The sequence below is a fragment of the Haemorhous mexicanus genome, chromosome 13 (genome assembly GCF_027477595.1).
Source record: "Haemorhous mexicanus isolate bHaeMex1 chromosome 13, bHaeMex1.pri, whole genome shotgun sequence".
In the NCBI taxonomy this organism is placed as follows: domain Eukaryota; kingdom Metazoa; phylum Chordata; class Aves; order Passeriformes; family Fringillidae; genus Haemorhous; species Haemorhous mexicanus.
In genome coordinates, this window is record NC_082353.1 from 12,853,633 (window position 1) to 12,875,235 (window position 21,603).

The 21,603-nt window shown below is 41.6% G+C and overlaps 2 protein-coding genes and 1 long non-coding RNA gene across 3 annotated transcripts; all 3 read right to left on the minus strand.

Annotated features, from left to right (window-relative positions):
- Positions 1-4,379: 4,379 nt before the first annotated feature.
- Positions 4,380-7,381, minus strand: C13H15orf40 (chromosome 13 C15orf40 homolog). The gene is made up of 4 exons (XM_059858463.1): positions 7,236-7,381; positions 7,029-7,155; positions 6,092-6,219; positions 4,380-5,238 (listed from the first exon to the last, which is right to left on the minus strand). The coding sequence occupies exons 1-4, from the start codon at positions 7,305-7,307 to the stop codon at positions 5,146-5,148; spliced, it is 420 nt and encodes a 139-aa protein (XP_059714446.1). The 5' UTR covers positions 7,308-7,381; the 3' UTR covers positions 4,380-5,145.
- Positions 7,382-7,933: 552 nt separating this feature from the next.
- Positions 7,934-21,085, minus strand: BTBD1 (BTB domain containing 1). Its single transcript, XM_059858462.1, has 8 exons — positions 20,682-21,085; positions 15,742-15,898; positions 15,383-15,488; positions 13,777-13,974; positions 13,323-13,515; positions 12,713-12,800; positions 9,821-9,967; positions 7,934-8,887 (listed from the first exon to the last, which is right to left on the minus strand). The coding sequence occupies exons 1-8, from the start codon at positions 21,068-21,070 to the stop codon at positions 8,729-8,731; spliced, it is 1,437 nt and encodes a 478-aa protein (XP_059714445.1). The 5' UTR covers positions 21,071-21,085; the 3' UTR covers positions 7,934-8,728.
- LOC132333403 (uncharacterized) lies at positions 16,768-20,675 on the minus strand. Its single transcript, XR_009488153.1, has 2 exons — positions 19,705-20,675; positions 16,768-19,490 (listed from the first exon to the last, which is right to left on the minus strand). It is a non-coding gene; the product is annotated as an uncharacterized LOC132333403 (long non-coding RNA).
- Positions 21,086-21,603: the final 518 nt, after the last annotated feature.

The following is a 21,603-nucleotide window of genomic DNA, read 5'->3' on the forward strand; positions in this document are numbered from 1 at the left end:
ACTAAAGGGAAAACGCCAGGAGGCTACAAAAGGGCTGCCACAGGGCCTCACTGGAAGGGACAGGTTTGCCCTCTGCTTGCAAAGATGGTATCACAAAGTCTTTTCCCTCCTTCCTCAATGAATGCATCTCTAAGGGCTGTCAGGCCCAAAAAACAGAAAAAGAAATGTGGTAGCATCTCAGGAGATAAGCATCAGCAACAATGCTGATGTGACAGGGAGCAGAAACAACCTCTGAGAGCCTGGTTCTGCTGGAGGGCACCTCCCTGCAACAGCAGCAGCAGAACTGAAGGTGAGAGGCTGCAAGAGCACCCAGATGTGGCAGGAAAGCAGCTGCTGGGGCTGACCCTGTGTGCTGATAGCTCCATCAAAGGTAACCCCACACCCCTTCTGAACATCAGAAGGGAAGCAAAAAACTTCATAGATTTTAAGACAAGCTATGGAAAGTAGCCCTGGTGAAAAAAAAGGTTACACACAAATAGCTTGTTTTATAAAATTCAACTTGGCAATGCCCCTGTCAGACAGCTGGGCACAAAGTATGTCCTAACACATGTTGAGAGCTTTGAAATTTGTTATAAATTATGCCTCAGTGCCTTGTGGTTTGCTAAGCATTACAGCAACAAAAAGCTGTCCAAAGGAACAGCATTGCTGCAGCCCTTCCCACATGCCCTGCACACCTACAAGGTATTAGGAAAAAAACAACTTAATGACAATCACCCCAGAATTACAGTTTGTAACTCTGGTTGTTCTCTTAAGGCAGACAACTGCTTTATCTGAGCAGCATGAAATGAAGCTTTGACCCTCTTTTGTTTGTTCCTCTTTCCTTGGGTCCATGGCTAACTGCTCTCTTTATGGTACGTTTCTATAGTGACCAACTGCTGAACTCATACTCAATATATTTCACTTTTCACCTGCCATACTTCAGATTTGGAAATTCAGAATGTTATTTATACAATATTCCAAAAACTTACCCTCAGGCTGTAGTAAGAGATGGCACAGTGGATACTTCATCACTCTAACTTCCCTAGCTCTTGAAAAACAAATAAATGCACCATTTATAGATGAAAGGAAATTTATCACAGCTCAGTAACAATTACTGAGAAGCCAATATGTAAGGGATCAGGAAGTAACAAAGTCCCAAACCCCAGAGAAGTACCAGACTCCTTTCAGGCAAGCATTTAATTTCTTCAGCAGCTTTTTTATTGCGCCTCAGTTGCTTTAAGAACACTTTGCCTCAAGTACAGCCCCTTCCTAGAGTTACAACCAGGACAGCTTTTACAGGAGGATAAAGCATTGTGGTCCCCAAAGGAGATGGGAGCCCATTTTTAAACCCATCAGTATGGCCATGAATCATCCTCCCAAGTCAAAGACTGAAACATTAAGAGGGGAATACAGTAGGTAGAAGTAATGCAGAAACAATTTCAAAAACTCAGCTGGTTCAAGTTTTACACATGCAAATAAACATTGTGAGAGGGGAAACAAGAATGAGATGTGAAGTACTGAGCAGGAAAATCAGGTGTATTTATCTTCCTGGAAGCTGGAAGATATTAAACTGCGCTTTCTGCTGAATTGCTGCTGCCAGTTATTGACAAAGTTGTCAATTATCCAGGATTATTTAGACTGATGATACCTGAAGAAATGAGGATTTAGAAACACTTGGGACTAAAAGGGGAGATAGGAATGCCCTGCAGATGATAAATGGAGTGGATTGAAAGAAAAAGAGCAAAGAGACAGTTTCGGAGGGTATAATTAAATATCCTTAATTAGCACATTACACTACTGCAATGAAACCAACTTTCAAAGCTGGATTTTAGAATATAAATATAACTGAGTGGATGAAAGACTAAGACCCTTCTATGCCATAAGACTGGCATAGAATTTATTCAGGTAACTTCTATTTTGCTAATGTTTAAATTACATGATTATACTTTAAAATTGCACTGACTGCACAGGTCTGCAAGTCAGATATGAAATCACCATTAGATGGATTTTACTGAAATTGGTCAGACCATGCATTAGAGAAAGAGGACAGTGCTTGATTTCAATAGTTGAGTAATCATGTAGCTTAATGCACATGGATAAAGCAGGTAGCAACGGGTAAAAGTTATGTAGCAATAGGGACAATGTTTTTAAATTGGTCCAGGAATAAGAATTTATTTTGAGCAGGGATTTGTAAAGCATCCTGAAATTTTTGATAGAAGCTTCTTACAATATCACAAAGCTCTGCTCCATGAAAACATATTCTGCTGGAGTAAGGGATACTTGCTACCACAATTTTTTCAATAGAATCAAAGATATTTTACTGTGTTCATGAGGAGACAGTTGACAGGTTAAGATTTCAATGCAAGACTTGGAGGAGCTGGGGCTAAATCACAGTTTTGGCATTGTTTGGTTACACAAGTTTCTTAGCTCTTCCCGACCGCTCTGGATATACAATGTGCAGCAGTGGAGACAGCCACAAAACACAGAGCATCACCACACAATTTCAGAAGGCTTCAACCCATGCAGAGTAACATCATTCCACTTCAGAAGGCTTCAAGTGTCTGCTCTTGTTCTTCAGCCCAGCCTTTCATCCCCCTCATGTTGCTGCACTGCCCCTGTGTGCCCTCTGCTCCCTTTGTGGCTGGTCAGTGCCCCTGGGCACTCCATGGCTCATTGCTGTCAGTGCTGCTCACAGCTGTGCCCACTGGGGATGAGGCTGGGCCAGCCCCACTCCCAGTCATCACAAACTGGGCACCTACAGCAATGGACCAGCAGTTCCACCCTCCCAGGTTACCTAAATCCACAACCAAGGTATTAGGGATACAATTGATATAGGGATGTACAGCACAAAAAACACTGACATAAGAGGCTGTCAGATATGATCCTATGATTCTATATGGCAGCACCCCAGTGTTACTTATACAACCATTCCAAAATAGTTTTGGTTACTCATATTACATAAATTGCACATTCCTAGCATGTAAAAGCTTTATTTGCCACACTATCAGGAATTCAAGTTACTTTCATTGATCAGGAAAAACAGCTGCAGAATGGCAGCTGAAGGTGTTTAGGAAAGGTGAAGAAGCCAAGCAGAAGCCAGCAAAGCCTAGGCAGAATATGCTGACAAGACAGGGAGGGCACTGAAAAACTAAATTGGCTATTTCAGGTAATCATCCCTGAAGATCAATGTGCTTCAGAGACTGTGTCTGAAGTCACAGAGAAGTGTAATCAAATACAGTATTTCAACAGAGTATATAAGCTTTAAAAAAAAAATTATAATGGCTGTTGCAGCATCCAATTCCAGCTATAATTTATAAATACAGAATTCCTCAGTCTTTTTGTTGCTGTTTTCTGCTTATCATAAGAAGTTTAGAAAATAAAAGGAAAAACACCCAATAACAAACCACTAACACTTCATCTTGGTTTGCTTGGCCTTAATTTTTCTGCAAGACATGGCACCCCTCTGCTGGGCAGGAGCAGATGTAGCAGCAGGGAGGGGTGAACCAAAACTGATGGAACAGTAAAATAAAATCAGCCCGTGCAGACTGAAAAGATATGTAAGGAAAGAGGACTGAGGTAATGCATGGCTGCCCAAATGCCTGAGAAAATAAGGGGCTCAGGTGTGAGCCATTAAACAAACAGGATTCAGAATTTAGACTTACTTCTCCAGAAAGTAACATTTTTCATAACATCTTTAAAATTAGTCACCTTGAAGGAACTGCCATCCTGAAAAACACGTTCTCTAACTCCAAAAGCAACTGTTGCAATATTTAGAATAACAGGACACTGAAAGAGTTCCCCAAAGTGAATGGCTTTCGCCCATGAAAAAGCTATGAAGCCTGTACTGCATCAGCAATGAATTATGAGCTATGAAGCCTGTACTGCATCAGCAATGCATCAGCATAAATGCTTATGCATTCATAACATTGTTTTCCAGGAGAATGTATGAAAAACCATAAGCAAACCTTCAGAATAGTTTATCTTTTTTCCTTTAGTCATTATTTTTAACATGACAACCATAGAACAAATACAGGACAATTTCAGACATCAGCAGTGACACAGAGGAAAAAACAAAGTCCTACTAGAATGTGTGGTCTCACACAAATTTTGGGGAAATGTCAGTTAAATCTTCCTCTGACCTCTGAAGCATGATAAGTAGAGAAGTTCAGCTTTTTTCTCATCAGCCTTGAAGCTGGAGTATAGCTGCCCATTTTGTTTCAGACTTCTTGATTTGTTCTGTTCTACAAATGACTCAGCTCTGTTCTCTAGGGGTTGCACTACTACTCATTTTTAGACCAACGAAAGATTATAAAAAAAGGCAGTTTCAAAGTAGCATTCTATGAAGCTGTTTCTAGGAAACAAGTCTTTTCTTTGTTAAAAATATAAACACAAACCAAAGCTTGATAATACTTTTTGGCCCTTTTATTAAAAACAGTCATTACAGGTGACGTACAATTGGCAAAGATATAAATGACCATATCTCTACTTTTAAGGGAACTATTTACAGACTGTTACAAAGTGCCCCCACGTGTGCAATGACCAGGTCCTGTGCTGGTTTTTCATACTGAAAACTTCTGGTTTTCTTTCAGTTGCTCAGGAGAGTCTACTTTCAGCTTGTCTGTGTGATCAACAACAGCACACTGGCTTCAAAAGACATTTATTTTAGATATCTGTAAGTGCCCACAGTGAAAAGCTGCACCTGCTGTGAGACATCAGAGAGAACAGTCTCTTTTATGCCTCTGCCATCCAGGTTTGTCCTTTTGTACCACTTTCCACATGAAAGGCTGTCACTCCAAACCCCTCACTTTGTTAACCAACATTTGCTCCACAAAAAAAAAAAAAAAAAAAAAAAAAAAAAAAAAAAAAAAAAAAAAAAATTTCCTAAACTATTTGTTTAGGGACCAGGAAAGAGGACAAATCTTACCCACAGGACTCCATCCAGAGTAGAAGGAAGTCTGCATTGACAGAAGCAGATACAGAGTCTCAGTTTTCTAACCAAACCTACAGAAAATCTTCCACTGTACAGCACCTGTATTTACAAGGGGAGGGGAAAGAAGTATCTTCCTGTAGTCATTGCCCACACTCTCAACAGCACTGCACTAAGTAAGAAAGAATACGAGTCCATGTACCAAGATGCTTTTTCCTATTTCCTGCTCTTGTTTTAGGTCAACTGGAAGCTTCTTTTTTCAGTTTTTCTAAAATCTCATCTGGCGTCGCTGATACCGCAATCTTCACCACTTTGTCACGTGATTTACTCCCCTGGTTTAGACAGACACACAAAAAAACTATCTTTCAGAGAATCATCCTTTAAGGTAAGAAAACAGTGCAATTTATAAAATGCTGATAAACAAATGAAGCAGTTTGCCCATGATTCAGGAAAAACAAGACTCACATCTTTTTGTCTCCACCTTTTCACAACATTTCCTTGGTCATCTTATCCTTTACTATTAGTCTTTAAAAGACTTCTATAACTACTCCATTCAACCAACAGATAAAAATAAAAACCACCATTTTTCATTGTACTCTTGTGCTTATAAACTATAAATGAAAATGGCTGGAAAGACTAACTTCAAGTACAATGAATTAATAAATTATTTATTCAGTGCAATGAATTAAACAAAGAGTTTCCACTCACCAAAGTCAAGACATATAAATTCTAATACAGAGAAACTCTTGAGGCCCAGCTACAACCCAAGTGCTTACATATGCTCTTGCTCATGTGTGACAGTTAAATGTCAGAATCTTTTGATTCAAACACATAATTTATTTTTAAAAAAATGAAAAGTTATTAATAAAGTTCACTTTCTCTGCAGAACACAAATTTTGTGAACTCATTTGACATGAAAACAAGAGAATCTTGAAGAACACAGAAAACATGAACTACAGAGATTTGCAATCTCTGGTTATAATGATAACCCTTCTGATTAAAAGATGTCAAGATCAGCCATAGTTCTTCCTACACTAAGTTTGTTCTCAATGAATCATGCCATTAACTTTTTAAAAGTGTCTTTCAGACTGAACTTGGAGCAGCTCCCTGTACTCAATGTGTACGTTTCAAAATCTTTAATTTCAACAGCAGTATGGCAAAACTGAAAGGAAAAAAAGGAAGTACCTTCTCTAAAACAACATCACTCTTCTTCACTTCAAGCACCTTAGCGAGGTAACGACATAGCTCTGCATTTGCCTCCCCTTCCGACGGAGGTGCAGCAATAGCTACACCTACTGCCTCAGCCGTCACATCTATAGCAAACAGTTGGAGGATTTTATGTTCAAAATATTCAAAACATCACGACATAGTTTCCTAGAAATGAATGTTTATTCTTTCAAAAGCATTTTGATTTAAAACCGAGTAAATGTACAGATTAGCAGGTGAGGCATTTTCACATTTCAAGAATTCCCTTGATTGTCGGCCAGTACAATAAAATATAAACTCCTGACAATACAAGCAGTGAAGGCTTCATGCTGTAGCAGGGTGCAGCCATGAGTTACCAGCCTTCCCACAATGGGGGCACCGCTCTGAGCTCCCCTCAACCACCCGTTCTCGTGCAGGTGTTGTCCTGCTTGGCACCACGTAACACGACTCAAATCAGGTTAGCCCCCACCTCCACCCCAAAAGCCGCTTGTTCAATCAGTCTGCACAGAGAGTCACGCTGTCAGTAAATTCCCAGTAAATTCCCAAGGGGCCTGGACGCTGCCATAGCCCGTGGGTGTCGCACACACGGGGGATGTGAAAGCAGTCCCAATGCGCGCAGGAACAAGCCCAGGGCTCTAGAGGGAGAACATGTTTTATTAGATCCGACTTTTATAGCTCTAATGAAACCGCATAGACCCTTGAGACACAAACGGCCCGCACGAAACCACAGATGCCAAACGGAAGGATTTCGGATCAGGATTTACCCCGGGCTCACCGCGCCACCCAGCGCTGTACAGGGGGGAGAGCCGAACTCCTCGCTTCAGTTTCGGGGTGGGATTTTGCTCTTTCCCTCCCTCCGCCCCTGTTCCTCAGGGTGCAGCGATGCAGCGCCCGGTTCCCCGGCCCGCAGACCCACCTGTGACGGCGCTGCAGCGGGCACCGGGCTTGGCGCGCACCGCCACCCTCACGGAGCCGCCGCCCGCCGCCACCACCGGTCCCGCGGCGGCGCCCGGCTCCGCGGGGCCCTTGGCGGCTGCTTTTCCCTGAAACAGAGGAACAGGCGCGGTCACCGCGGGCACCACCAGCCCCTGCCCCCCCTTCTCTCTCCTGGCCCTGCCCGCACCTTCCCGGGCATGGCCCCGCCGCTCCGCACCGGCGCCGCCCGCACCCGCAGGAACCCAGCGAGGCTCGGCATGCCCGGGGCGGCTCTTCCGGCAACCGCGCCGGGCCCGCCCCGAGGCGCCTGCGCGCTCCGCACGGCCCGGCCGGGCCGGCCCTGTGCCCGCAGCGGCTGCTCCGGCCCAGCCTCGCCCTGTGCCCGCAGCGGCTGAGCCCGGCCCTGTGCCCGCAGCGGCTGAGCCCGGCCGAGCCCGGCCCTGTGCCCGCAGCGGCTGAGCCCGGCCGAGCCCGGCCCTGTGCCCGCAGCGGCTCCTCCGGCACAGCCTCGCTCTGTCTGTCCCCCACGGCCCGGCCGAACCCCGTCCCTGTCTCGGAACAGCGCCGCGCCCAGGGACGGGAGAGCGCTGGCGGAGTGTGCATAGAGCTGGACGTTTGACAGACACTTGTTCTATAAACAGCCTTTGGACACCCCAAAGCTGCGTGACTTCCCCCTTTTCCCCTTTAAGAAAGAAAATTTTCTTTTTTTTTTTCTCCTGCATTCTTAAATTTTAGTATAACGTGGGAGAGGGTACAGGTCTTTGTACACCAAGCCATTCTGTTACTGCATGGTACATACTGCAAAGTACTGAATACTATGTACATACAGCAATTGCATCAAAATATTGTATGCAATCTGTAAAACTCCTTGCACACCAATAATCCTTAGGTTTATACTAATTTTTTTAGTACTAGAATATCCAATGATAAAATAACATCATTACAAGTCTCGTATTCTCATTTTCACATTATACATCTTTTATAGGCACATATGTATATATACAGTGGCTATTTGCATAACCAGTTCTATATTCCAAAACAGCCCTTCTGAATTAAGAGAGATTCGGGAAAGATCTGTTTCTTGCTGAATTTGACTTAATATTTATTTCTTCAGTGCTGCTGCAGATATTCTCTGCAGTGCAAAGTCCATTAATTCTCCATGGCTCTTGGAAAAAGTCAAGATGATGGCAATATGAATGAAGCTTTGCTGACGTACTTCAAAAAAATACAGTAGCAATCCATGTCCATAGGGTCAATCCAAGGTCATTTTGGAAAGAAGTGCAAGATGGGACTACAGCAGCAGCTTTACTGTCTTTTAAGGACAGATTGGAGAAAACATACACAAGTTGTTCATAACAAGTAAGGATTTTCCAGTTCAAAAAATGAATTTTACTACATGAGAAACAAAGGGGTGAAAACACAAAGTAATTAACCACAAGGTACTACTTAAAACAAACTTTTCAATATACAGAGTACTAATTCCATTAACATTTCATTTAGAGGAAAAACTAAATTACAATCTACCAATAACGATGTGGAAAAAAATAGCTTTTCTGTACCCCTCAAACAAATTAGGTTTTTTTTACACATTAAAGTAATTTAACAGAATTTTTTTAACTGCTGCCAATAGTGAGCTGAAGTCCACTGAGACATCAACACACTCCAGATCATCATGTGAAACTAAGTATAAAATATAATTTCTGGTATCTGTCCATCTTCTATTGATGTACCATTGTTGTTACCTGGTGAACTATAAAAAACAAAGCATGTTTTGCTAGCAGTAGGAGATTCGTGGATCACTTTCTTCAAACCTTTTGTTCCATAGTGGGAATCAGGACCCTGAAAAGCATCACAAGAGATTAGCAACAGAATGGAAGTGGGAAAGACCCAAAAATTGCTGATGGTCAAACACAACTGACTTGGGCTATTTTAGTAGTATAAAATTTCTGTACCCACATTATATAAATTATGTACAAATCACAGGCAACAGAAGCAAGGGCCTATGTCTAAATAACAAAAATATATTTCTCTGACAGCAGACTTAAACCAGTTGATTTTATCCAACTAGTAATAAATACTTTCTAGTATTTCTCCTTATCACACAGGTTGTCTGTATTCTTATACTTAGTTCCCTGACTCAGCTGCTTTTTATGTGCAGTATTTTTTCCAACCCATCGAACTCTGATTTCTGTATAGGGAATTATATTTAGAAGAATATTGAAACATTTTTGAGAAATAAATTTGTCTAAGAGGAGACTTTCTCTCCTCTTAGAGACCTCCTCTAAGAGGAGACTTTCTGAGAACAAGTAATTCTTGCCTATTATTTCAGCACCAGTATATAGGGTGCTGAAATAATAGTATATAAATAGAGATGGAAAAAAAAGGCTGTTTTCTTGAATTTAGCTAGTGATTAGAATATCCTTGATAAAAGAAATCCAACTGAAATTTTGATAGAGAGTTGCCATATTACCTTTTCTAGATAGCGCTTTTTTTCCCCACACAGAACCAGTGACTTCCATTAGAACTATTCTAACTCCTACATCAAACAAAAAAATGGGAAGGCACAAAGGATCCAGTTATGAATTCCATGCTGTGGCCCAGAAGAGATGTAACAGTCTTACAAACTAAAGTAGAGTTCTAACTATGTCCTTCTTTAGCCCTAAAGTTAAAATAAATTCAAGATTTAGACGACACTTTCCCACCAGAAGACTGATAAAAGAATAACTCTTGCATCAAAGTGAAACTTTCTTCTGTCCTGTTAGACATTCTTACTTTCAAGGTTGCACAAGCTGTGTAGCAAACCGTGGGCAGGATCTCTATGGGCTCCTTGAACATAACTCTGAAGGTACTGGCTGTTCCGTCACAGCTAAATCCAGTGTCGTTCTGTCCCAGCGTCTGATTCTTCTCATAATCAATTATCTGGGCAAAAGCATGAACATTGTAGCTTTGTGTAGTTTTATGGCATGAGAAGGGTTCTGATGGTATGCACATGAGAAGGTTACAAGCAAACACTTGCCTACCCCACCCAGCCTAACTGCAAGGACAGTGCAATCTCAGCTGGAAAGGAGCTGTGATTTCCTGATAGCACTGGAGCTGACGCGGCAGCTCGGAAGGATGGCTCGCGAATTTTACACGGGCTCTGGGCACTGCTCCAGCCAGCTGAAAGTCTGTGCTTGGGAGATGGAGAACAGCTCTCACACCTTCAGCTCCTGACCTTCATATACAACATCTAATCCTGTGCTTAGGTCTGCTGATCTCTGTACACCTTCACAGCCCACATGAGGGAATCTCATTTGCTGCCTGTGGCTAGTTTAGAAAACAAGTTTTTACAGATAATGTCGTCAGTCAATGATACCTTCATAAAAGAAAAAAAAAACTTGTGCTGTTATGTTTTATATAATTTATTTCTAATCTTGATTCAGTATAAAAATTCTACTCAGATCGCACAATATTTATTTTGCCTTCAATTTCAGTGGCGAGTAAGAATCACTAGTTCCAGTGTAATAATAGCAGATTCCTTGCCATTTTGGATTGCAATCCTGATCCATGCTGCCCAACACCTCTGGCAGAAGCTGGATATCAGGGCTTTAGAGCAGAGCATTTCTTGTGATTACTGCACTAAAAAGAATCCTATCAGTTTTAACAGTTTCTTATTAACTTGCCACATAACTTTTAGTATTACCAATGCATGAGATGAAGCTTTATTCTAGGCAAAGTGTACTCTTTTTTTCCCCCACCCACACTCAATAGAAATATGAACAATTAGAATGCCGAAGACTTAAGCCCTTTTCACATAACAGATGTATTTGCAGTATACAGTATCACTATTTTATGCAAGTTTTAAATGTTTAACTCTCTGAAGCTCTGTGAGTACTGATGCAGAGCCAAGAAGAAAGCTAGAGGCACAAGATTCAAATAACTGTCTGAAAAGATTGTGACAAGAAAGTTTCAGATTCATCAGTTATTAGGGATACTTCCAGGGTAAACAGAACCTAAATAAGATGGATGGCCTTAATATGAAGGTTTTTTTAGCCTTTCAGTTTGAATTGGCAGGATCTTTGTCAAGTGAATCTTTCAATCATTCCCACTTAATATGCATTGGTTTGCACTGAAAAAAGAAATTCTTTTCAGATTAAATAAATCCAGCAAACATCCTGAGGGAACACACCGAATGCTTCCATCTGCTAACAAGAATTCAGCTGAGAGGTTCAAAAAGGGTTTATATGAAGTAAAAATCCCCAGGTATGTTTAGTATAGCTGCTAGGTTCCCGAGATCAACTCTTTTGTTCTAAAGATTCTATGCTACTCATTTACATGGATGTATAGTTTGTATAGAAGATACTTCAAATAGAGGAATTTGCAAGTGAGCTTTTAAAGTGAGGAATGTGGAAAAGCCAAATTCCTTCAAAACCTCATTCCAGATACATTCTGTTTGGAACATCATTAAGAGGAAAGGGAAAACATTTTTTTCCTTAGGAGACAGACACAAAATCCCTATCCTTAAGTACAGAGTAGTCAGATAATAATCATCATCAAAGAGGAAGCAGAAGACAATTTTTCATTAAAACAGAATGTCCATTAATGAAATGAAACAGAAATTCCAACACATGCTGGAAGTCTAGAAAGATAGGGACGATAGAATTTCTGCCCCTATATGAAGTCACAGACTATTTATTCCACAAAATTTCTCATGCACTTAATAAATCAATGTGACATGATAGTACCAGGTTATGAAATACACAGCACAGGGTAAAACTGTGCCAGTCACAGAATCCTAATATCTTGTTAAAAAGCTTAGAATCTAAACAAAACTAATCTCTACAAGAAAAATAATTCAAATAGACTGAAATTCCACACTCAAAAGGGTAAAAAAAATATAATGCTGGATCAATACTACTAGAAGACAATCCTGACCACAACATGCTAAGGGATCTAACAGGCTACAAGAGCAGGAAATATGATTTTAGTGGTGTCTTCAATTGCCTGCTGGGACCAGGCAAGGGTCACTTCAGGACACGAAGCAGGGGGACATTTTTAGATGCTATCACTGGCCACTTCATGAGCCTGCTAACCAATTGCTCAGCAGGAAGAAACGCAACCCTTGATTTGGTACTGAGTGATGAGCAGGATCAGATTCAAAATTTCATAATGGAAACACTATGTAACAGTGTCCATAATATACTGAGAGTCAACACTCCCACATGAACAACAAAAGCAAATCCCCCACAGCTGTGCTAAACTTCAAAAAGAGAAAAATGAGGAAGCTTGTTCAAAAGAAACTAAAAGGAACAATTACAAAAATCAAATCTTTATAAGAAGCACACAGGCTACTGAAGAATGTAACATAACCAAGTACAATATCAGTACATATTTCCTATTAGGAAAGGCCTGAGAAAAGAGGAAAAAAGCTGGATGTTAGGAAATACCTACACTGAAAATGATTGGAGGACAGGTGAATACAGGAGAAAGGGAGCAGAGTTCCATAGTTTTCTTTTGCCTAGTCACCCACTTATGCCCACTTGTGACAAAACATAGCTTAGACTCCTGGCTAGTCAATTGCTCCCTCCCAAATATAGACCAAAGCTTCTGCAAGTGCTACAAGTGTAGCTCCCTTTTGTAAGTTCCTACAAGTGTACAAGCCTATTTAAACGTAATATACTGTACCTGTATATTAACTTGATAGTCTGTGGGTCCATGAATGGATCCATATAATCCAAATCCCACTATGGAAATTCTTCTGTTAACTGTGAACCTGGTAAGACACAAGAAAGGAATTCAAACAACTCTGGTGAGTGTGTTACCTTATTTCAAGTAGGAAAAAGACTGCCACTGAAGAGTAGGAAAGTGAACTGAGAATGGCATTGCATTTTTTTGAAATAGCATTTCTTGTTTCGATTTCAGTACTAAGAAAAATGCTTTGCCAGCTTTATAGGTTAAAGCTATGCTAATTCCTCAAGATATTCAGTATAAATAAACAAAGCATAACCAGATTCTCTTCAGTATCTCCAAAATGAAAACAGATCAAGACTTGGTATTTCAAAAAGAAAAATACAGATAACACCCAATCATTCTAGAATGCACCCAATCCTCCCGAACCTCATTCTTGTTTTTATCTCATGTGTGTAATAGCTGAAAAAAATGGAAAATATCAAATGTGTGCAACACAGCCAGCATGTCTGCTACTGTATCTTATACCAAAAAGTCAAAGTTGAACGACTTGTTCCCTTTCTCCCCACCCATTTCTGTCTCTCCTTTAGAGTGTCTGAAGCCCCACCTGATCCTGTCGCTCGTTCCGCTGTAGCCCCAGCGACTCTCCACCTGCTGGAACCTGTTAATGCTGCATTCTTTTCCTCTAAGGCAACACCTTGGTCGGTCAATATAATCTACTTTAGGTTTGGGATTGACAGTAAAGTGCAGAAAGAGATTTACTACTTCCCGATCCGACAAGATTCCAGACTGAGCAGGGCCTGTGAAAACATAAAACTTCTAAGATGACCTGAAGGATTACTCCAGCTGTTGTATTTAAACCACACATATTCACAAACTGAAGACAACAATAATATTTTCCAATGGCCAGAGCATAATCTGCAGAAGGTTTTGCTTTCATTTGTCCATCACAACTGTTATTAGTACAATATTAATAACAGAACTGAGTGTTAAGCATCTAAACACAGTTAAACAGCACTGAGAGATGGTCTAACAGTAAGACAAAGAACTCCAAAACTCACCTGCTGCAAACTCTTCAATAGTCATTAGTGGAAAACGGATTAAGGAAAGAGCTCTTCCAAGGACTTTTTGTTTGTTCCCAAATGTCACAGGCAGTTGTTGTCTTTGACATTCTGCTTCTGCCCAGCGAACAACAGCTCCAAAGAGCCTACTCTCTCGAATACTGAGAGTGTCCCTTTCTAGAACTGCACATAATGTGTCTAAAGAAAAAAATGTTAGCAGCTTCAGATCAGTTTTCATCCAAGCCAGTAACAGTGCTACACTATGCAAGTTTAAAATACTAATTACACACTAAGAACATTCATAACAAGACTATTAGCTTTGTCTTATTATCATGTGTGTATATATATTACACATAATTTATCTTACATAAAAAATGACATATACATGTCAAATGATGTCTTAATGACATATAGATGTCAAACTAAAAGTTAATTTTCCTGCTATGAAGACAGGATATGAGTTTTCTTCTAAATTCCTAAGAGTGTAACTAATCTCTATAGTGGATAACAAGTATCCTGAAGGATTTCCATTGCTAGGGCAAGATCAAAACTGAAAGTGACCAAACAGTGAATGCACACTACTAAAAAACCAGGTTACTCATGATGACAGTGCCATATTCTCATCTAGGCAGCCACCTGCCCATCTGGATCAACTATAGCCACAAGCAGCAGTGGTTCACAAAAACCAGTTTAAAGATACATGAAAGTCATCTTAAACACTGACATATTTGCTATCCACAAAGCCTGAAGGTGAAACACAAGATCTGAGGCAAGGTACATGTTGAAAAAGCAACTTATCCTGTATTCGTTACTCCTTCTGGCCTTCTCTGAATAACAGGTATGCACAAATTATCATTGAATACAAATCAAAAAATAAATGGGTTTCTATATTCTGAATCTTCTGTCTTTGGGAATTTTTATCTGCCTTGAATTAAAGTAAGGCATGTTTGCAGTTACAGAAAATAGCATATTGGAAATTCCAAACAGATTGAGACTTAGCAAGACTAAAGATCACTCAGTCTGAGTACAAATCCTACTGAACATGAGTTAACAATGGCTTTAAAATTTCCTTATGCAGTGAAACACCTTCCTTCAGTCTGAATTTTTCCCACAATCCAGCTGAATTGGAGTAAAACCTTAGATACATATAGTAGCAATGAAATTGAGTAAGTAAACTGCTGGCTTTTGATAGAAGATTAAACAGAGAAACTAGCAGTTCATGTATTCATTTTATAAAGCAGATTTCATTAATTGTACCTGATCTGTGGAACTTTGAATAGATAAATACCTTGAGGCAACAGAACAGTATGATTCCTGTTGCACATGAAAAGCAGCTATGGATGCCTCAGGCACGAAGCACAACCCTCAGCAAGTGAAAGCTTTGCCTTCAGTGAGGTGTGGTGTCACAGTGGGAGCCCTGGGACACCAGCACTACTCCAACAGGGACAAAGTGCAGTGGAGCCCAGCTCAGGAGTGAAGCTCAAAGGAAAGCACTGCAGGGGTGGATGGCCAAGAAGGGAAGAAGTGCTAGGGACTCTGCACACTCAGATGGGGGAAGGAAATATCCTGGGGCACTGTCATTTCATGGACACACTGAATGACTTACCTATGTCGATATCTGTAAAGCCTTCTGCACTTATGGCATCCATGGTGCTTTTGTCTATTGTGTCGAGACAAAGACTAGCAAGCTGAGGTTCATCAAACAAACGAGCCTGGAAAGATAAAGAAATACATCTTAAGCATAAAGCTGACAAACTGTCAATCTTAAAAAGCAAGCATTTTACCTCTAGTATAGACAGAAATTGAAATAAGTTGATTTGTCTAAGTTATAAACACTCTTTGTGTTTATAAGTTAAAGGGCACTAAAAATCTCAAAGGAGTACATAATTAAGGAGAATTAGTAATTTTCCTCCAGTTGGGAATTTATTCTTCTAGTAAATCAAAACTAAGCTTAAATTTACCTACTTGAGTAAGCAGCATAAAGGCATTATCTGCTCGGAGATGCTTTGTTAGGAAATCCACACAATGTGCTTCCAGGGCAGGGACTGCATACTTTTTAGCAGTGTATAAAGTAGTCATGACTGTTTCTGGACCAATTTGAACTTCATCTGAATAGAGAAACCTATAAACCAATACACAAATACAGATCATAAAAACATATCTTTAGAGGGGCAGCCAAACACAACAGTCTCTTTGCATTTAGAAAAGAACCCAAAGATTTGCACTGTGAACAGTGCAACAGCTGACCTCACAGCATCTTTATAAATGAAGAAGGTTAGTTAAAAGGTTCAAGAAAGACTATTATGTTAACCTAATGGCATACATTTGTTTTAAGTATGAATTACTCCCCAGGACTGATTTGGCTGTACTAGTTATACATAGCTCCCCAATTGTAAACAACAGCTGAGCTGCAGAATTACTTAACCTACGAATGCATGCTCTCAGTTCATCAGGAAAATATCAATGCACAATCCTCTATGGCTGTACTCCTGAAATTCATTTACTGACAGTGCACACTGGCTTCCCCTCCATGAGGGAACAGTGTCAAGGACTTAGATTGTGTCAACATCTTATGTCAAAGTTACCCCTCTGTAGTATTCAGAGAGGAAAGGGAGTACATTCTAGCACATGACCTTGACTCTTCTGCTACACTCTGGCTTGTCTTCACTGCCTGAGGCAAGAGGATTGGTTGAGATTTTAGCATAAGCTGTGAACCAGAAGATAGGAGCCTCCACCAATATCAGAAAAAAAAAACCTGTTTCCTGAGCAGTTGTTGTCTTTTTAAAAATAACTTTTCTTAGAGGTGACATTCAAGATAATTTTAGCGAAATTTCATCAGCCTTTCAGATAACAATCAAGAATAGTCTGTGATTTACAAAAATACATCTGTCCCCAACACACATAGGTAATTAAATATAATAAACCAGGGCATACTAGCAAATGCAAGAATTCCACAATGAAAACCAAGTCTTTCCTTTATATTTCTTAATATTTGTTGTTCAGAGCATCCTGGAAATGAATGACACACAGAGACAGAAGGTGTGTTTAGAAGGGTTTTTAAATGTAGCAATCAGCAGTTTGTATCTAACAAGAGAAACTTGTGAAAATAACAGACTTGTTAAACTTCCTTGCAACATAGAGAAATTGAAGTGATATAAACCCAGAATTAAAGTTTCAACCGAGCTTCTTCACTGTTTATATTTCTTATATTCCAAGAAAACTCTAATTCTCAGTAGTTGCTAGCACACAAATAAATATGGTGTTCAACATTAAATAGGCTGCCACAATACAGGTACATATTTAGCATTAAAAGACTCCAGTCTACTCAAACAGCCAGCTTGCACATCATTTTAGAGATGTGAATGATGCTTTAGATTAATCTTTTTAAACTGGATTTAAACTGAACAATGTTTAGGAAGAATTAATTTAATTAAATGCTTTTTTTTTTTTTCAAGGAGAACTTTCATACTGAAGTTTCATCAGTTCAATTAGCACTGATTTATGAAAGCTATGAACTATTATTACCTGTTGATGAAAACGATGGGCTGACTTGTTCATTACAACTGCTGACAAATTTACTTTTAAGAAACAAGTATTTCACAGGTGCACTTTTACATACTAAATTGACAAGCTCTTCATTAAAGCACTAGAACAGTACATTTCCATTTCGGTTCTAAGATTTAAAATAATCAGTTTAAAATGGCATAACTTTTGTTGTATGACTTTATAGGAGCTTAGAGTCCAAATCACATAAAAGTTGATTACCAGGCTGTAAAAAAGCAATACTGCCATGCAAACTACAGTATGTATATTACCTAACCAAAAAAACCCCCAATCATATCCCAAGTTGGTTTTGCAACATGATTTTGGTTTTATTCCTTAAGTGAATCCAATCTGAAGCCAATGAAGTGACACACCAGAGGGGCTCATCTGGCTTGTGGTTCACTTTCAGCTCTACCTTCCAAAGAAACAGGGTGCAGTCCTAGGTGTGTCTTCCTCCACAAATCCCCTGCTCCTGTGTGCCAAGAGCTGTGCCTGTGTTACCTCTCCCCTCTGTGGCATGCCTGAACTAGCACAGCTTTATGTTTATTCCTCTGCTCCTCCTCCACTTAACTCAGTGGGACTGACAATCACTTCTTCTCTCCTCTCTTTCCCGCTGAGACAGAAACAACCTAATTTTATTGGCATCCAGGATGAGGGAATGGGAAGCTGGGGGATGTATGTGCATAGTGGAAGAACATTTCTAGTGACCAGAACAAACAATTTTTCCAAGTGACCAGTCAATCATTCACTCTATATAAGCCTCTCATACATTTTATGCTATTTTTCTTTACTCTCAGGTTAGCACTTCCTTCTCCCCTTGTGTGAGCATCCTCTCAGTAGCTGAAATGTTTTCACCATTATAAAAGCATACAGGAATCTTTTTTCCAGGTTAGTCATGATTACCCCTTTATTTACTGCTTGCCAAAATTCTCTGAAAAGATTTCTGGAAGACAGACTCTTAACTTGTGCCATACCATCACTTTCCTTTATTCTGTGATCAAAAGACAAGTTAGCTTATTGTAAAATATGAATGAAAAATTAAAAAAAAAAATCTTAGTAAAACCAGCAAAAAGAAACCATAAAGCAGAAACCTACTGAGACAACCCGAATTTTCTTATCATTGCTACTTATTTTGTAGTTAGAAACACACACAAAAGTTGTTTCATTGGGAAATAGATTCAAACTTTGTGACTTTGATATTATTTCAGCTCTTAAGGATTAATCTGTCAAACTACTTTATTTTTTTTAATCAAAAAATCTTTTCCTTTAATTTACAAGTAGCATTTGCCAGTAGGTCCTTATGAAACACATAAACTACACACGACTTAACAAACCACGAGTAAATAAAATGGACATGAGCTGAGGAACATTAAATAACTAGTAAATTATGCCTAGAAAGTTTTGCATTACTTAAACATTTCCTTTACTTGATGTTCATTTGCTATGTGTATTCGGAGATCCTGACTTAATTTCTAACCAATATACCTCAAACTGGTATTTTCAAATATTAAAAAAATGTCCTGTGAAATGTAATTATCATTATCTGAGTGATTGACTAATGATAGATAAAAGAGGTCCACAGTGCAAGGTATTATTCCTGCCTCTTTCAGTCAAGGAAAAGACCCCATGTTGTTTCCATCATGGAAGAAGTCCAGTACTGGCACGTATCACAGAAGTTCTCCCTAGATTGCCAAGGTATTGCAATGTATATTAATTGCAATATAAACTCAAAGAAATATACATAGCACGGAAGAATGCCCTGAAGAGCTGGCACAGACAGCAAACCTGAGCTGTTTCAGCAGGCCACCAGTGTGGTGATATTCAGACAAGACACAAGCACAGTCAGCTCACTGACGCAGCTCCCTGGCCATTACGCACTGGCAGCCCTACCAACACAAGTGCTTTTGTCTGCTTCTAACAACATCTCTTCATTCACTCTTCAGTGTTCAAATACCATCCTTATCTTTACTTGGGAATCTCTTAGAAATCTCTGCTTCTGTGTTTCTATTTTCATTGTTATACCCACTTTTCACTGTGCAGTGTTTTTCCCACATATACAGACACGAATATATACATTTGCACTGTCATTTACTTTTAACCTTCAAAACCAATTTACTTGAAAGACACTTCCCACTACCTCTTGCTCCTGTGCACAAACAATCCAGAAAGAACTCTTCATTTGCTAACAGCAACAGAAAGACATTGCTGCTCATGGGGTTTTTGTGCACATCACTTGCTTAATCTCCTGTGCCTGTGATTACCTAAGGACCAGGTGACCCTTCTAAGGCCTCAGCAAAAGAAGAAAGTCTTGCCAAGATTTTGGAGTTTTTCCTATTACAAAAAACTCTGAGACACTACATATTTCTTTCCAGGAAATAGTATTACTTGTTTCCCAAATGTTCATTACAGAGAAAGTTTTATATATTTTATGGTTTATAATTTTTGCCTAGCAGAGTGGTTTCTCTGATAAAAACCTTAAGGTTATACTGTTTAGTTGTATTATCACACCACAGCCCAAGGCACAAATAAACTATTAGCAATTGTTTCTATGAACACCATCAATTTTATTTGCCACCACACTAAGTAAAGAGAAGTGGTAGATAAACTCAGTCTTGTGAACACGCAAACTAGCAGATTCTACTCTGCCCAAATGAGAAATCACTAACACACTTCATAACCTTTCTGCTATCACTGCGCTCCCAGTCTCACACTCAGAGGGCATGGGAGTGAAAATCAGCTGGTTCCTGCCTTCTGCTGCACGTTCCCTCTCTGCCCAAGTATGACTACAATGGGTGTTATTATAGCAAAAAGATGTAACAACTTATTATCATCGCTGACAAAGAAAAGCGAACAGGAAGATGACAAAGACCTCAAAGTAAGTATCAAATTTCAAGGTAAGTGTCAATGAAACTAAAAGCTTGGTACAACAGCCTCTGTCCCTTCTTAGTCGCTATTAGAAGATGGCTGGATAGTTGCAACACCAAGGGGACCCACTAATTCCCATCACTTTACTCTAACAAACCAAAACACTGAATCCAAGAGCCCAACCAGACACCCACCGAGTTTTTCCCTAAACGGACAGTAAGCTGCCATGGAATTAGGGCACTTCTCTCGGGAAAACAGTGCAGGGTAAAGGACAAGAGGGGACCAATACACGTTGGAGGGGCGGTGTGACCTTGTGCGGACCCCACAAGGTATTTCCGCGCCTTCCCTGCATCTCCCTCCAGGGACGGGCAGTAGGGACAGGCCGGGCTCAGAGGGGACAGGAGCCGGGAGGGGCCGCGGAGCGAGGAAAAGGCAGCGGCGGCCAAGCGGGGCCGCGGAGCCCCCTCCGTGCGCGGCCGCCCCCGCCCCGCGCTGACCTGAGGAGCGCCAGGAAGGCGGCGGGCTCCACGTCGGGCAGCTCGATCTCGGCCGAGGTGGTGGCCATGCCGCCGTTGAACATCGCGTCGAACACGGCGCTGCCGGCCGCCAGCACGAACCGGTGAGCGGGGATGCGCTGCTGCCCGGGCCCGGGGGGCGCCGCCCCGCCGCCGCGGGCGCTGCCCTTGCCCACCACGAAGTGCACGTCGCTGAGGAGCTCGTTGGAGAAGAGGAACGCGAAGCGCTCCCGCAGCGAGCCCTTGGTGGCCTGCCAGTTGTACAGCGGCTCCCGCTGCAACACCGCGCCGGCCTCGGCGGCGGCGACACCCGCGGCGGTGGCGGGCGGCGTCTCCGCGGGCGCCCCCGGGCCGCCCCCCGCGGCCGCCATCGCCCTCGGGGCCGCGCCGGGCCGGGCCGCGCCGGGCGCTCCGTCAGCACCGCCCGGCGTCAGCACAGCACCGCCCCGCCCCGCGCCGCGCACGCGCCGCTGCCCGCGCAGGCCCGGCCGGAGCCGCCGCTCGGCCTGAGCCGGGAGGTGCCCGGGGTGTGCCCGGGGATGTGCCCCGGGATGTGCCCCGGCATGTGCTCGGGGATGTGCCCCGGGACGTGCCCCAGGACTGCGCCGCTCGCCAGGCCCGTCAAGGCGTCCGCGAGCGGCCGTACCCAGGGAATGCCCTTCCCGAGCCGCGCAGAGGGAGCGAGCGGACGGGCAGGGCACGGAGCGCCGCGGCAGGCACGGAGCTGATAACGCTGTAGCCGTGGGAGCGGATAAATGGCAGCGATTGTGCTCAGGCACGTGAAATGCAAATTCATTTCCATAACGCACGTTCCGCTGTGGTAACAGGGAGAACAAGGGTCCCTGACCTATTTTAAATATTTCTGAGTGGAAACATCGGCGGCTTTTAAGGCACATACACCTTA